This window comes from Sus scrofa, chromosome 7, assembly GCF_000003025.6.
Source record: "Sus scrofa isolate TJ Tabasco breed Duroc chromosome 7, Sscrofa11.1, whole genome shotgun sequence".
Classification (NCBI taxonomy): domain Eukaryota; kingdom Metazoa; phylum Chordata; class Mammalia; order Artiodactyla; family Suidae; genus Sus; species Sus scrofa.
The window spans coordinates 36,870,017-36,884,653 of record NC_010449.5 but is presented as its reverse complement, the minus strand read 5'-3'; the positions used below and the strand labels follow the sequence as shown (position 1 = coordinate 36,884,653).

The window sequence follows — 14,637 nt, the reverse complement described above, 5'->3', positions numbered from 1 at the left end:
CAGATTTTATATGGAATTTGGCATCCTACTTTTTTCACTTGACATATCCCCTTGTAAACACAACATTCCATGAGCAGGAACACAACCTGATTTAACCATCCTATGGCTGGACATCGAGATTATTTTTGATTTTTTTCCTCTTTAATGGGATGGGCATCTTTGTGCATCAGAGCCTTTTCTGCCCTTGTGATTCCTTCCCGCTAGTGGCTGTTTTTTAAGGCATTGATACATATTGCCAAATTGCTCTTCCAAAGAGGACGTACCAGCTGTGTTGAAGCTGCCTGGTACCAAAGGCATTTTAATGTTGTAGCTCCACTTGGATGGAGGAAGCGGGGAGGGTAATTTGCTCGGCTCTTCTTTTACATTATGTAAGGTCTGCTCTCCTTCTTATGTAAAATTTTAATGGAAGTGTGACACACCCACAGAACAGTGTACAAATCCAGTGAGCATCTGGATACATTTTCATAAACTCCGCACTCCCATGTCACCAACACCTGCATCAAATTACAGGACATTCCTAATCCCCACCCCCACCCCAAGCTGTCCTGGGCCACCTCCCCGTCACTCCCCCGAGGGGTAAGCAGGACCCTGACTTCTGACACAAAAGGTGCCTTTCGCCTGTTTTTGAACTGCACATACGTCGATCACGCTTTGAGTGTGTTTGGCTGATTTTGTTCGCTGTCATGTCTGCGGGAGTCATCTGAGTTGCGTGTAGCAATAGCTGGTTCCCTCCCATTGCCAAGGGGCATTCCAGGGCGCGGAGGTACCACAGCTTCTTTACCTACCTTCCTGTTGATGGACATTTGGCTGGTGTCCACTTTTGGCCACTCTCCATAGTGCCCTTGCTGCCCTGAACATTCTAGTCTGTGTCCTCTGTGTCCACATGGATGCTTTCCTGCTGGGCAGAAACTTAGGAACCGAGTCGCTGCCTCATGGGTTCTCTGTATTTTCGGCTTCCTGCTCATGTTTTTGTTTTTTGTTTTTTGTTTTTTTTTCATTTTTGGCTGTCCCATGGCATATGGAGTTCCGGGTCCAGGGATCAGATCCTAGCCGCAGTCATAACTTAAGCTGCAGCTGTGGCAACACTGGATCCTTAACCTGCTGTGCCAGGCTGGGGATGGAACCTGTAACACAGCGCTCCCAAGATGCTGCCCATCCCATTAAGCCACAGCGGGAGCTCCCCTGCTCATGTTTTTAAAGGATCACCTGGAAGGCAGAAAATTTCCCAGGGCTGTTCAGGCCCCACAAGCAATTGAAGGGACTCAGCTAAGGGCTGTTTAGGGGGGACCACATGAAGCCCCCTCTGAAGGCTCATGTCTGGGGCTGGAGTGGAAATGGAGTTAGGCCCGGGGTCCTGGTCCTCCAGCTCCAACTGGTTTGTGGCTTCTGACCCTGGCTGGTGCCTCCTGAGGCTACTCAGTGTCCTCACCTGGGGTCCCTGACTGTCCTGACAGCCATCACACTGAGCAGGGCAGGGCTTGGGCCAGACTCCAGGTGGAGCTGGGGGACCCCAACATTGGAAGTGATTGGAAGCAGGCTGAACCCCTCACAAACCCCGAGAAGCTGCCCTACTTCCTTTTCTCATGAAGAGAATCATGCAAATAGCGCATCTGCAATGCAAAGAGCTATGTGCTTCCGAAGTGGAATGAGAACTTGTAAGATCCCCTCTGTGTCCCCCCACTCTACCATCTCTCCCCAGAGGTACCACAGTGCACAGTCTGGGTGTTAGGAGGCCCAGGTTAGTGGATAAAGTGAGGGGCTGCGAACCAGGCTGCGTGGTACAAATCTCGCCATCCTGCTCCTTATCAGCTGTGTAACTTCAGGCCAGTGATTTCACCTCTCTGTGCCCAGTTTCTCCCTGAAAATCAAGGGCAATAGTAGTTACTTCCTAGGGTTGTTGTGAAGAACAGATGAGTTAATATTTGAAAAGCACCTAGCCTGTCCCTGACCTATGGCAAGCATTCAAGATGCATCTTTGTTTGTTTTTGTTTTGTTTTTTAGGGCCATATTCGCGGCATATGGGGAGGTTCCCAGGCTAGGGGTCAAATTGGAGCTGTAGCTGCCGGCCTACACCGCAGCCCACGGCAATGCTGGATCCTTAACCCACTGAGTGAGGCCAGGAAGAGAACCTGTGTCCTCATGCATACTAGTCAGGTTTGTTTCCACTGAGCCACGATGGGAACTCCTAGATGAGTTAGTAGCGCTGAGCCCAGCTTGACCCATGGCAAGCATTCAAGATGCATCCTGATTCTTCTAGTCTTTTCTCTGTATTTACTCATATCCTGCCTACGTGGGCTCCAGCTATACATTTTCTTCTGCAGTTTGCTTTGCCCACTCAGAGCTGTGTCTTTGAGATGTTCTTCCCTCTGTCTGAGACTTTCCTGTTCTGGAACCTTCTCTCTACTTGCCTCTCCTCATGGAATCCACTGATTCCTCCTGTCTTTTCCCTCCCTCTTTTCACATCTTCCCTTGGGAAAGGTTCTGACCAGCCTGTTCTTACTAAGGTGTAAATGGCTGATGAGGGAGGCCCTCATACTGGCTGGTATGAAATCAGCTCTGCCTGTGAGCAGAGAGCCAGGATCGAAGGGGAGCCAGGATCCACCTGTTTATTGACTGCCTAAGGGCTACTGAGTGAGTTCTGCACACTCGCTGTGCCTCCTTGAATCCTCACAGTCCTGTGAAGCGGGTGCCATTAATGGCTCCATTTTACCAAGGAGGAAACCAAGGCGCAGAGAGGTTAAGTGGCTTTCCTACAGTCACCCAGCTGGTCAAGGTGAAGCAGGCACTTCAGCCACCTCTGTTAAACTGTGGGGCCCGTTTTGGACCCAACTAAACTAGAGCCCAGATACAGCTTAGGGCGAATAGAGCCGGGTGGGAGGTTCCGGGTGAACCGCAGCGGGAGGCGGCCGTGGGCTCCGAGGGCACAGAAGGGGTGGCCGTCATTGCCTCGGCCAGAACTTCAGCCCCTGCCATGTTTTCCATGCGACTGGGCAAGGGCAGGAATTTTCTGGGGCGTCCGGCCCCCTGGTCCCCTCAGGAGGAGGAGGCAGCAGGGGAGAAGTTTTTCATGGAAACACCCTAACCCTGGTGTCTGCATCATAGTGGGTACTCAAGTTCATGGGTACCTTCATGGTGCACCCTTTCCAGACCTGGTAGGTCTGGGGATCAGATGGTGGGGCGGGGGGGTCTCCAGTGTCCCTCCTCTCAGCTCCTCCTAACCAGATGGGGCCCTGGGGAGGCTGCGAGTGAGCCTCAGGCTTTGAGTGAGCAGGTGTACTTGGGGGCTGGAGAGATGCTGGTTAGCACGGGGGTCTTTCCTGGACGACCCCTATCTGCCCTCTCAGGTCCTACCCTTAACCCCACCCCGCTCCTCCCCCCCCAGGCCACGCTCAGAGCAGCCCAGTCTGCAGCTGGGGAGGGGCCAGGACCCTGGGTAGCAGGGACTCTACAGGTAGCAGAGGCTCTGCCAGGGGGGCGACAGCTTTGACAATGGGGGTGGGGGTGGGAGAGCTACCCTCTGTCAGAGGACAGGAGACAGGCTAAGGCTTCTGATACTCTTTGAGACACAGACCCCTCCCTGTTCACAATTCAGTATCCCCTGCCAGGAGGCCCTCGTAGATGCCAGTGAGTGGTGGGGGTGGGGATTCCTGCGTCCATTTCACAAACGAGCAAACTGAGGCTGGCACAGCCAGTGAGAGGCTGAGCAGGGCCGAGCCTGGGTTCTCATTCAGCCTTTTGTCAGAGAAACAAGGGGCTCGTTCTCCCCACTCCTCCCTGTGCTGGCTGGCAGTGCCAGGCCCGCTGTCGGCACCTCCCCCAGCCCCAGGGACCAACTGAAGTCAGATTGTTCCTGGGGGAGAGGGGCCCCCAGCGCTGCATGTGAGCGGGTGCAGGGGGGCGGCTGCCGGGGGAGTGGCTCGGGCTGGGGTCAGAGCCTGTGAGGTCTGTAGGGCTGCAGTTCGAAGGGCGGGAGGGAGCAAAGACAGGCTGCCCCTCTGTAGCAGCACAGGACAGGCTGCAGCTGTGTCCTGCCGCAGGACGGAGGAGGGAGAGAAGCGGGGGGCGGGGGTCTGCTCCTTTCTCTTTGGGAGACCCCGGGCCCTAAGGCAGCTTCTTTGCTAATTCCTGGCCTAGTGGGGCAGAGAAGGCAGGAAGGGAGGTGAGGGAAGAGCCGCTGCATATCCAGCCCTCGAGGTGCCCATACTTTGTAGGGCAGCAGCTGCAGTGGGAGAACGAACCATGGCTTGAGGGTCACGTGGCCTGGGCTCCATTCCTGGCCTGGGAGCAAGCAGACCTGCAGCTTGGGGCCCAGGCCTTCCCAGCTCTGCATGGAGACACGATGCTCTGCCGAGCCCCCCACCCCCACCCACCGTGGGCTGGGGATCCAGCCTGTGGGACTGGGTCCCAACACTGTCCCCGCTGCAAAATATGCTTCTGTCTCTCCTTCTCTATAGGAGGAGAATAATAACCACAGCTACCAAGTGGGGTTGTTTGAGGTTAAAGTGCTTGAACAGTGCTTGGCACACAGTAAATGCTCAAAGAGATGCAAATTATTTCCACGATCTGGTGATTTTCACTGAATATTTGCCAGTACCTTCCGCTCCTGCTGACTTAGTCTGGTATCTGGCATGAGGCAGAATCTGTCAGCCTGTGCTGACCTCCTTTGCCACCCCAGAAGTTTGGAACTCACTCTTAGGAAACTTGGGGGTGCGGCTCTGGGCTCTGGTCTCTGCTGCGGCTGACCTGCCAGGCTTGTGCCGATCTGTCACTCACCCACTCCGCTTGCCAAGTGCCACGCACTGTGCATATTTTCATTTCACACTCTCATCAGCCTTCTGACACTCTACATATGAGGCTACTGAGGCTCAGAGAGGTTAAGAGACTTGCCCAAGGGCACAAAGCAAAGAAGTGGCAGAGCTGGGATTCGAGTGCTGTTTGACAGCACTTATTCAACTGTGAAGTGACACTGCCTCTTGCAATATGGCTGATAGGGGACCCTCCAGCCCCCACCAGGACTTTTATGGTGTCTGGGCACCCCCAGACCCCCTGCACCTGTCAGAGTCTCAGCCCATCCCAGCCGGGAAAGACCTTAAGAATCACCCAGTCCCCACCGTGGTGCAACAGGAGTGCTGGGATACAGGTTCAATCCCTGGCCTTGCACAGTGGGTTAAGGATCTGGCATTGCTGCAACTACAGCTTGGGATCTGATCCCTGAATGGGGAACTCCATATGCTATGGGGTGGCCAAAAAAGTGAAAAAAAAAAATCACCTAGTCCAGCCGTTTCATTTTTGTGGATGGGGAGATGGAGGCTCAGAGAGGGGCAGGGATGTGCCCAAGGTCACTCAGTGAGCTAGGGACAGAGTGGGCCCAGCTGTGGGATTCCTGCCCCCCTCTAGACAAGGCCTGGAAGCTTTAGTCCTCTGTCCTCCTGAGACCCTTGAAAGATCAGGGCTGGGAGTTCCCTTTGTGGCTCAGTGTAAATGAATCTGACTAGTATACATGAAGATGCAGGTTCAATCCCTGGCCTCGACGCTCAGTGGATCACAGATCCGGCATTGCCATGAGCTGTGGTGTAGGTCACAGATGTAGCTTGGATCCTGTGTTGCTGTGACTGTGGAGTAAGCCAGGGGAACAGCTCCGTTTCGACCCCTAGCCTGGGAACCTCCATGTGCTGCAGGTGCAGCCCTAAAAAGTGGGGGAAAAAAAAAAAGCATCAGGGCTGATGGGCTGGGTGGCTGTTAAGCCCTCCCTGGGTTCAGGCAGGATTGGGTGCCCTGAAGTGGCCCTCCCTTTGCAGAGTTATAATGACCTGAGGACTTGCCTTTCTCATTTCTTTTTTCTTTCTTTGTTTGCCTTTCTCATTATTGGACTGTGGACACCACCAGCTCAGGGACTGCAGCTGGGCCCCTGCTGAGTGGCCAGTGCTGGTTCATAAATAGCAATCATACCCTGCACACGTTCACAGGGGCCGGAGGCACGACAGTGAACAAGATAGACAAAATGCCTGCCCTTGGGGGAGTTTGCATTCCTAGCAAGAGAGAGATAGAGGATGAATGAAATAACTAAGCAAAAATGCGTAATATTTAAGATAAAGGTAAGTGACAGGAGAAACATAAAACTGAGAAGGGGCATAAAGAAGGGGGCTAGTGGATGTTTTGCAATTTTAAATTCTGTAAGGAGGTGACGCTTGAGCTGTGGGGGTAAAGGAGGGGGATGAGCACCCCAGGCAGAGGGAAACGCAGGTGCAAAGGCCCTGAGGTAGGAAGCACACCTGGTGTGTTTGAGGGATCGAGTGCAACTGGAGCAGGTGGAACAAGGAGGAAAATAGGAGGTGATGGGGTCACAGGAGACTGTGAGGCAGGGACAGATCATAGAGGACTTTTTATGGTAAGGACATTGGCTTCTGTGCTGAATGACATGGGAGCCACAGAGCGTACTGACCTAGAGAGGGACAGGATCTAACTTTGGTTTTAACAGGATCCCTCTAATTACTGAGTCACAAGTAGAATGTCGTGGGGCAAGGCAGGAGGGAGGAGGCGCCTCGGGAGCCGGGTGAGGTGTGGCAGAGGCTGGCATACACCCTTGGCAGCAAGGTGTTGGCAGAGGAGGTTGTTCTTGAGGTCAGATCTGGCAGGATCACCATGTGGCGTGAGAGAAAGAGAGGAGTCAAGGTCACCTTCAAGTTTTGGAGGCTGATCGACTTCAAGGAGCCAAGAAGAGAGAGTCTCCATCTCTGGCCCAAGAACCAGGATCCTTGGGTTCAAGTCTCAGCCCTGTCACCCAGCTGCTTGGTGACCTTGGGCAAATCCCTCCCTCTCTCCTAGGCAGCGTGGTCCCTCTTGTCCGAGTCCCCTCCCCAAGACGCCGTGAGTGTTGAAGGGGACAGTGCCTTACAGCCCTGCCCGCTTCTGTCCGCAGGGAGCCAGCAGCCACCATGGCGTCGCGCATCGGGCTCCGCATGCAGCTCATGCGGGAGCAGGCGCAGCAGGAGGAGCAGCGGGAGCGCATGCAGCAGCAGGCCGTCATGCATTATATGCAGCAGCAGCAGCAGCAGCAGCAGCTGGGGGGGCCACCTACCCCCGCCATCAACACCCCCGTCCACTTCCAGTCTCCACCACCAGTGCCTGGGGAGGTACTCAAGGTAGGGCCTCCTGCTCTGGCCTGTCTCCTGGCGCCTTGGTCCTCCGAGCCCCGGCCTTGAACCTTTGCCTCCTTCCTGCTCCCAGGTGCAGTCCTACCTGGAGAACCCCACCTCCTACCACCTGCAGCAGTCCCGGGACCAGAAGGTGCGGGAGTACCTGTCCGAGACCTACGGGAACAAGTTTGCCGCCCACATCAGCCCCGCCCAGGGCTCCCCAAAGCCCCTGCCAGCTGCCTCCCCAGGGGTGCGGGCCGGACACGTGTTGTCTTCCTCGGCCGGCAACAGTGCTCCCAACAGCCCCATGGCCATGCTGCACATCGGCTCCAACCCCGAGCGGGAGGTGAGTGAGGAGCTTGCTGGTGGCTGCCACTAGCAGGGCTGGGGCAGGTGCTGTGCTTGCGACTCCTAGTCTAGTGGAAGAGGCGAGGTACAGCCCTCAGGGTGAGGGGGAGACACAGCCCTGCCTCAAGGAGCCCCCGTCTGAGGGGAGACACAGCCCTGCCTCGGGGACCCCAGTCTCACATCGTCCCTACTTTAGAAAGCTCTACAAGGGAGACACAGGTGATTCACACAGGAAAGCCTAGCACATCTGCAAAGCCCTGTCCTGACAGAAGGAATATATAAAGTCACCTCTCTGGGCAACTTGGCTCCTTGGGTCTAGGCTTTGGGGGCTGGGGAACCTGGACAGCTTATCCTCTCTCTAGGCCTGTTTCCTTCCCCCCAGGTGAGCAGATGGGGTGAGGTGGGCTCCAGGGTCCCTTCAGGTGGGTGGCTGCCCCAGTACCCCTTGCCCCCTGCCCTTGTGGGGGTGGGCCTCCCCAGTACGGACTTCTATTTCCCATTTCAGTTCGATGTCATCGACAACATCATGTGTCTGGACGATGTCCTGGGCTTCATCAATCCTGAAACTCAGATGCCCAACACGGTATTGGTGGCCAGCACGGGGTGGGGTGTCGGAGGGGCAGAGGCCCTGCCACAGCCGGGAGCCCAGAGAGACCTAGAGACGGGTCCCCACCTGGGTAGAGCGCGCATCTTGCTGAAGAGATGCGAGTTGCCGCCATCAAATCATGGGGCGAGGGCGCAGGGCCAAGGAGAGTTATGGATCCAGAGAGACCTGCCTCAGCCTGTGTTCAGGGCGGGGCTCTGCTGGGAGAGGTGGCTGGGGAGGGCTTCCTGAGTTGGGGTGTGGGCAGGACGCCCAGGGCTGGGCCTCAGAAGAGGGGAGCAGTGTAGCACAGGAGGACCTGGAGCTGATGGGTTCCTTTGGGTTATGAACCCCCCAACCGCCCCCCTTCACCCCCGACACACACCCAAGCCCAGGGCCCAGCAAGCACAGGCTTTGTCCCTCTCTCCAAGGGACAGGTGATATCAGGCTGGCTTTGTCCCCTGCCTCTGGCAGCCTCCTGGCAGCATTAATGCTCTCTGGGCTTCTCGGGCAGGTGCAAAGGGGCCAGGCTTGGACTCAAGAAGCCTGGAGTCTGGCTTTGGCTGTGACTTTGGGAAGCCCCTTAACTGTTCTGAGCCCCTGGGCATGATGCTTTCTACCCAGAGGATGGTGGGAAAATTAGATGAGGCAAGAAATTGGGGGCTGGGAGTTCCTGTTGTGGCGCAGCGGAAACGAATCTGATTGGGAACCATGAGGTTGCGGGTTTGATCCCTGGCCTCACTCAGTGGGTCAAGGATCCGGCCTTGCCATGAGCTGCGGTGTAGGTGGCAGATGCGACTCAGATCCCATGTTGCTGTGGCTGTGGTGCAGGCCATCAGCTATAGCGCCTATTGGACCACTAGCCTGGGAACCTCCATATGCCATGGGTTCGGCCCTAAAAAGCAAAAAAAAAAAAAAAGAAAAGAAACTAGGGGCTGGCTCTGTATAAAGGGGGCAAGAATTTACACTGAGAAGGTGGAATTTTGGGTGTCGCCTCCCTTTTTTGGAGACCCCTGAACATCAGCTGCTCATTCCTGCCCCTGTGACCTGCTCCACTGAGGCAAAGTCCCCAATTCTTGCAGTGGGGAGTCAAGGTGATGGTGCCCAGTGGCTCAGGAGGAGCTCGCCAGGGCCAGTGGGTGGGAAGCCTGCTGCTGGCAGGGGCAGGGAGGGCCTGGAAGGGGAGGGCCCAGGGCATGAGCATCCGACCCCTTCAGTGGCTCCTGTGAACCCCGTAGGGTTCTGGGCCTGTGGTTTTGCTCTGTGTGGATCTGTGGCAGGTTCTGGGGAGATCTTTCCAGAGCTCAAATCTGTCCCCTGGGGACCCCTGTTTGAACCTTCAATGGCCGCTCATCACAAAACCCCAGGGTATTTGCAAGCAGAACCTGCATTCAGAATCTGGCCGCGGAGTTCCCGTCATGGCGCAGTGGTTAACGAATCCGACTAGGAACCATGAGGTTGCGGGTTCGGTCCCTGCCCTTGCTCAGTGGGTTAAGGATCCGGCGTTGCCGTGAGCTGTGGTGTAGGTTGCAGACGAGGCTCGGATCCCGCGTTGCTGTGGCTCTGGCGTAGGCCGGTGGCTACAGCTCCGATTAGACCCCTAGCCTGGGAACCTCCATATGCCACGGGAGCGGCCCAAAGAAATAGCAAAAAGACAAAAAAAAAAAAAAAAAAAAAAAGAATCCGGCCGCATCTCCCGTCCCCCGCATCACTCTGCGCTTCTCTGGGCTCTGGCAGCCCGGCTTCTCTGCTCGGGAGAAGCGCCCTTCCTGCCTGTAGTGCCCTTCCTTACCACGCCCTCTGGAAACCTTCTAGAAGGTTCAGAGTAGATTAGGTGCCGCTCCCCTGGGCTTCCTAAGGCCCTGGGCCAAATCCTCTCCCCTTCTGCTCTCTCTCCACGGCTTCCGGCCCGGGCTGGCGGCTCCTTGAGGCAGAGCTGCATCTTATTCAGCTCTGGACTCTTCCCGGGACTGACTGACCCCAGTGCCGCTTCCCCCTTTGTCCTCGGGAATTGCTGTTCCTGGGACAATGAGCCCTGGAGAGAGTCCCCCTCGGACAGGGGGCTGCTCACCGGATCCCCTGCCCCTCCTCCGCCCACAGCTGCCCCTGTCCAGCAGCCACCTGAACGTGTACAGTGGAGACCCCCAGGTCACCGCCTCCCTGGTGGGCGTCACCAGCAGCTCCTGCCCGGCTGACCTGACCCAGAAGCGAGAGCTCACAGGTACCACCTCCTTGCCCTGCCCCACCCCATGTCCCATCTCGGGGGGCCCCCCTCCTGGTCCCCCTCCCTCCCAGCTCCTCTCTCTTCCCCTGGCCTCCAGATGCTGAGAGCCGGGCCCTGGCCAAGGAGCGACAGAAGAAGGACAATCACAACCTCAGTGAGTCTCACTGGCCCCCCTTCCTCCTCTCCCCTGGGCTGGCTAAAGAGCCACTCTGACCAGCATGGGCATGGGTTCTAGAGAGGATTCACCACTGGAAGCCTTAAAATCCTGGCACTGGCGGCTGGGTCGGCCCTGCCCTCTTCCCAGCGGCTGTGTCCAGGAGGGGGTGGAAAGGCGCTCCGGGGAAGAGATATGCATGAAACTCCCAGCCCTGCAGAGGGTCTATTCTGATCAGATTGTCTTCTTTAGGGCGTGGGAGCTGGGGCGGGGGCGGGGGGGGGGGGGTGTGGAATTCTGAGCAGGGGAGGGAGTCCTCCCCACACAAGCTCTGCGGCCACAGTCTGACCCCCTTGCTTGTGTCTGGCCTCGCCAACCCCCTCCCCCTCATAGGAATCCCATTTGGCTGGTCACTAGCTCCTTCCCAAGAGGGCTAAGGTGCCCCTCCTTAAGGCTCTGCCCTACTTCCCCGGTGGGGGGGCTTCACCCCTCTAATTGCTCCTTCTGGAATCTGTTACCTTTAGTTGAAAGGAGGCGGAGGTTCAACATCAATGACCGCATCAAGGAGTTGGGAATGCTGATCCCCAAGGCCAACGACTTGTGAGTGGGCTTCCTGGAGGAAGGGGTGGGGCGGGCAGCAGCTGACAGGTATTATCTGCACCCAGCATCTTGCCAGATGTCAGGGGGAAGGGACAAGGGACAGAAGAGAATCCCATGTTGCTGCCTTAAAGAGCTTATCATCTTTTGGGGGAAAAGAAGACCCCTCCATTTACACTTTATGGAGGGGTAGATGTCCCGGAAGTGAGAGTGGGGTCAAGGGAGGCTTCCTGGAGGAGGAGTCAGGCTGGGAAATTTTGGTGAGGGCCTGGGACTGGTGCAGAGGTGGTGCAGGAGTAGTGAGAGTTGGGGATGGGTGTGGTTTTTGTTTGTTTATTTGTTTGTTTTGTCTTTCTGCCTTTTCTAGGGCCGCTCCCTCAGCTTATGGAGTTTCCCAGGCTAGGGGACTAATCAGAACTGTAGCCACTGGCCTACACCAGAGCCACAGCAACTCAGGATCGGAGCCTCCTCTGCAACCTACACCACAGCTCATGGCTACACCAGATCCTTAACCCACTGAGCAAGGCCAGGGATTGAACCCGCAACCTCATGGTTCCTAGTTGGATTCGTTAACCACTGAGCCACGACAGGAACTCCGGGTGTGGGTTTTGGTGGCAGGAAGGAAAGGCCTGGGGAAGGAAGCTGTTCCGAATGGCTTGGTTCTTGGGATTAGCGAGGTGGGTGGTGGCACCTTAGTCATGGGAGGGCCTGTTCTGTGCAGATGGAGATCAGCCTCCTCCATAAACAGGATGGCCACGACTGGGGTTTGGGGCAAAATTGAGGAGGCGACAGAGGCTTCTGAACCAAAGCAGGGTCTTATTTGCACCCACCAAGCTCCCAGCAAATACTTGGCCGCTCCTCTGAGCACGCATCTCTGATTTTGCCTGGCCTGCAGGGACGTGCGCTGGAACAAGGGCACCATCCTCAAGGCCTCTGTTGACTACATCCGGAGGATGCAGAAGGACCTGCAGAAGTCCCGGGAGCTGGAGAACCACTCTCGGCGCCTGGAAATGACCAACAAGCAGCTCTGGCTCCGCATCCAGGTCTGGCTCCTGCCCCCTTGGACTTCTTGGGTAGCGCTCACTCCTGACCCCTGGCCTGGGTCCTGACCCCAGGGGCAGTGCTTACACTTCTGAAGTTGGAGATGTGGGGGTGAGACCCATGAGGAGGGAGGATGTATCAGTCAGGAGGCTATAGTTTGGTAACAAACAATCCCAGCCACTTTAAGCAACAAATATCAGCTCGAGGTTCTGCTCTGGGAGATCCTCATTCCAGAACCAGAACCCAGGCTGATGGACAGACCCATTCTAGAGCTGGCTCTTCAAGCCTTGTGTCACTCTTAGGGCGACACTTGCTCCTTCTGCTCACATTTCCTTGATTGCTACAAGTACATGCCTACCTAAGCTCAAGGGGGCAGGAAAGGGCCAACCTACCTCTGTGGGAGGCAGAGAGCTGGAGCTATTTGGTGGGTGGTGCTAAGACTCATCACACAGGGCGAGCAAAAGGACAAAGGCTCGAGAGAGTCAATCCTTCCACCTGGAGCTTCCCAGCCCTGGCTCTGTGTTAAAGGCCTCTTGTCCTCTTTGGACTTGACATTGGTCATCTATATAGCAGGTGACTGGTGGTTCCCGTCATGGCTTAGCATAATGAACCCGATTAGTATCCATGAGAACTTGGGTTTGATCCCTGGCCTCACTCAGTGCGTCAAGGATCCGGTGTTGTCATGAGCTGTGATGTAGGTCGCAGATGTGGCTTGGATCGGGCATGGCTGTGGGTGTGGTGTAGGCTGGCAGCTACAGCTCCAACTTGACCCCTAGGCTGGGAACTTCCATATGCTGCAGGTATGGCCCTAAAAAAGGGGGGGGGGGTGTGTGCTGCTGGACTGCAGCTTTACATTTTCCCCAATTTATATTACAGTCTAGCACACATAGCAAGCCTCCAAGTGAAAAATCAAAGTTTCATGAAAGAACCCTCATCCATCATAGATGCAATGCATTCTGATAATTTCTAGTCTAGTCTAGCCCAGGCAAGTCCATTTCAATTAAAAAAAGAAAACAGAAAGAGAGTTGGTCAAGACTCACTAAGGTGGTTTCACAACCCACTAATGAGATGTGACTTGGAATTTGAAAAAACACTGGTCTAGACTCTAGGGCTGCCCTGTGCTTCCTCCCAGCTGAGGTGTTTTGTGGTCCTGGGTGCCAGGCTGCAGCTGGCGCCCCTGGGTGTCTGCTTCCAGCCCTCTCTCTGCCCCACCTGCAGGAGCTGGAGATGCAGGCTCGCGTGCACGGCCTCCCCACCACCTCCCCGTCGGGCATGAACATGGCCGAGCTGGCCCAGCAGGTGGTGAAGCAGGAGCTGCCCAGTGAGGAGGGGCCCGGGGAGGCCCTGCTGCTGGGGGCTGAGGTCCCGGACCCGGAGCCCCTGCCGGCCCTGCCCCCCCAGGCCCAGCTGCCCCCACCAGCCCAGCCGCCCCAGCCCCCCTCCCCATTCCACCACCTGGACTTCAGCCACGGCCTGAGCTTTGGGGGCGGGGGCACCGAAGGGCCCCCAGGCTACCCTGAACCTCTGGGGCCCGAGCACGGCTCCCCGTTCCCCAACCTATCCAAGAAGGATCTGGACCTCATGCTTCTGGACGACTCACTGCTACCACTGGCCTCCGACCCCCTCTTCTCCACCATGTCCCCCGAGGCCTCCAAGGCCAGCAGCCGCAGGAGCAGCTTCAGCATGGAGGAGGGCGAGGTGCTGTGACCGGGGCTCCGGGGGCAGGCCTGGGGGGGCTGGGAGGGCCAGGGCCGCTCCCTCCCACCCTCCAGGCTGCACTTGTGTGTGAAGTAGCCCTGCCTCCCTCCTCCTTGTCGGTCCCCCCGTTTGGACTTAGTGCCCGCTTGGCAGCCTGTGGGGTCGGGAGCCCCCCACCCACGGGCAGCCCTCCGGATGGGGCTGGGTGGGAGTAGGTTTCAAGCCGGCTCCTGGAGGTGAAATCGTGAGGGGAAGGGAGGTAAGAAGAGGACCTGGCCTCTGGGTCTGGCCCCCCCACCAATGGAGGGGGCCTCATTGGAATAAGGGGTTCAGAAGTTCTTTCCCTGAGGCAGTGACTGGTCCAGGGGGTGCCCAGGCCTCCTGCCTTTCTGGGACTCCGATGGCAACAAGCCTATCCTCCAGCCTGGCACTGTCCCCCGCCCCTGCACAGGTGGGGCACTCCCACCCCCCTTTGGTGCTAACAGCTCTCCACCAGGTGATGTGAGGGCGGGGGTGGCCAGAAAGGGGGGGGGGCAGTGCTGGGTTCAAGTTAGAGTGTGGGGTCACTGCTGGAAGAGCAGCTCCCCTCCAAGGCTCCCCACTTTGTGCCTTTAGTAAACACTGTGCTTTGTATCCACGTGTCCTGTCTCTTTGGAGGGGGTTTGGGGCTGACAGAGACGGGAGGACTTAACCCAAGGGGCTCCTTTCTGGATTCAAAGTTCAAAGGCCCCCAGTGGGAATCAGGGATGGCAAATACAGACAGGAGAGACCAAGTCCATCACCCGGGTTCCCCCAGCTCCCCAGCCCTGCCCTGTAGGAAGCGGGATGGAGATCTAGCCTTGCTTAGGGGGTTTGG

The 14,637-nt window shown here is 56.8% G+C and overlaps 1 protein-coding gene across 3 annotated transcripts in view; it reads left to right on the top strand.

Moving 5' to 3' along the window:
• The window catches only part of TFEB (transcription factor EB), a 50,648-nt gene extending 36,234 nt beyond the window's left edge, over nt 1-14,414 (top strand). For 2 of the 3 annotated variants that reach the window (XM_021098672.1, XM_021098675.1), the window contains exons 2-9: nt 6,920-7,142; nt 7,228-7,482; nt 7,990-8,067; nt 10,168-10,288; nt 10,389-10,445; nt 10,970-11,045; nt 11,938-12,085; nt 13,302-14,414. In XM_021098672.1, the coding sequence (XP_020954331.1) occupies nt 6,936-7,142; nt 7,228-7,482; nt 7,990-8,067; nt 10,168-10,288; nt 10,389-10,445; nt 10,970-11,045; nt 11,938-12,085; nt 13,302-13,790 (1,431 nt within the window). In that variant the 5' untranslated portion in view covers nt 6,920-6,935 and the 3' untranslated portion in view covers nt 13,791-14,414. Of the gene's footprint in view, nt 1-6,919; nt 7,143-7,227; nt 7,483-7,989; nt 8,068-10,167; nt 10,289-10,388; nt 10,446-10,969; nt 11,046-11,937; nt 12,086-13,301 lie in introns of those variants that run through there. The other variant, XM_021098671.1, reaches the window with a different exon arrangement.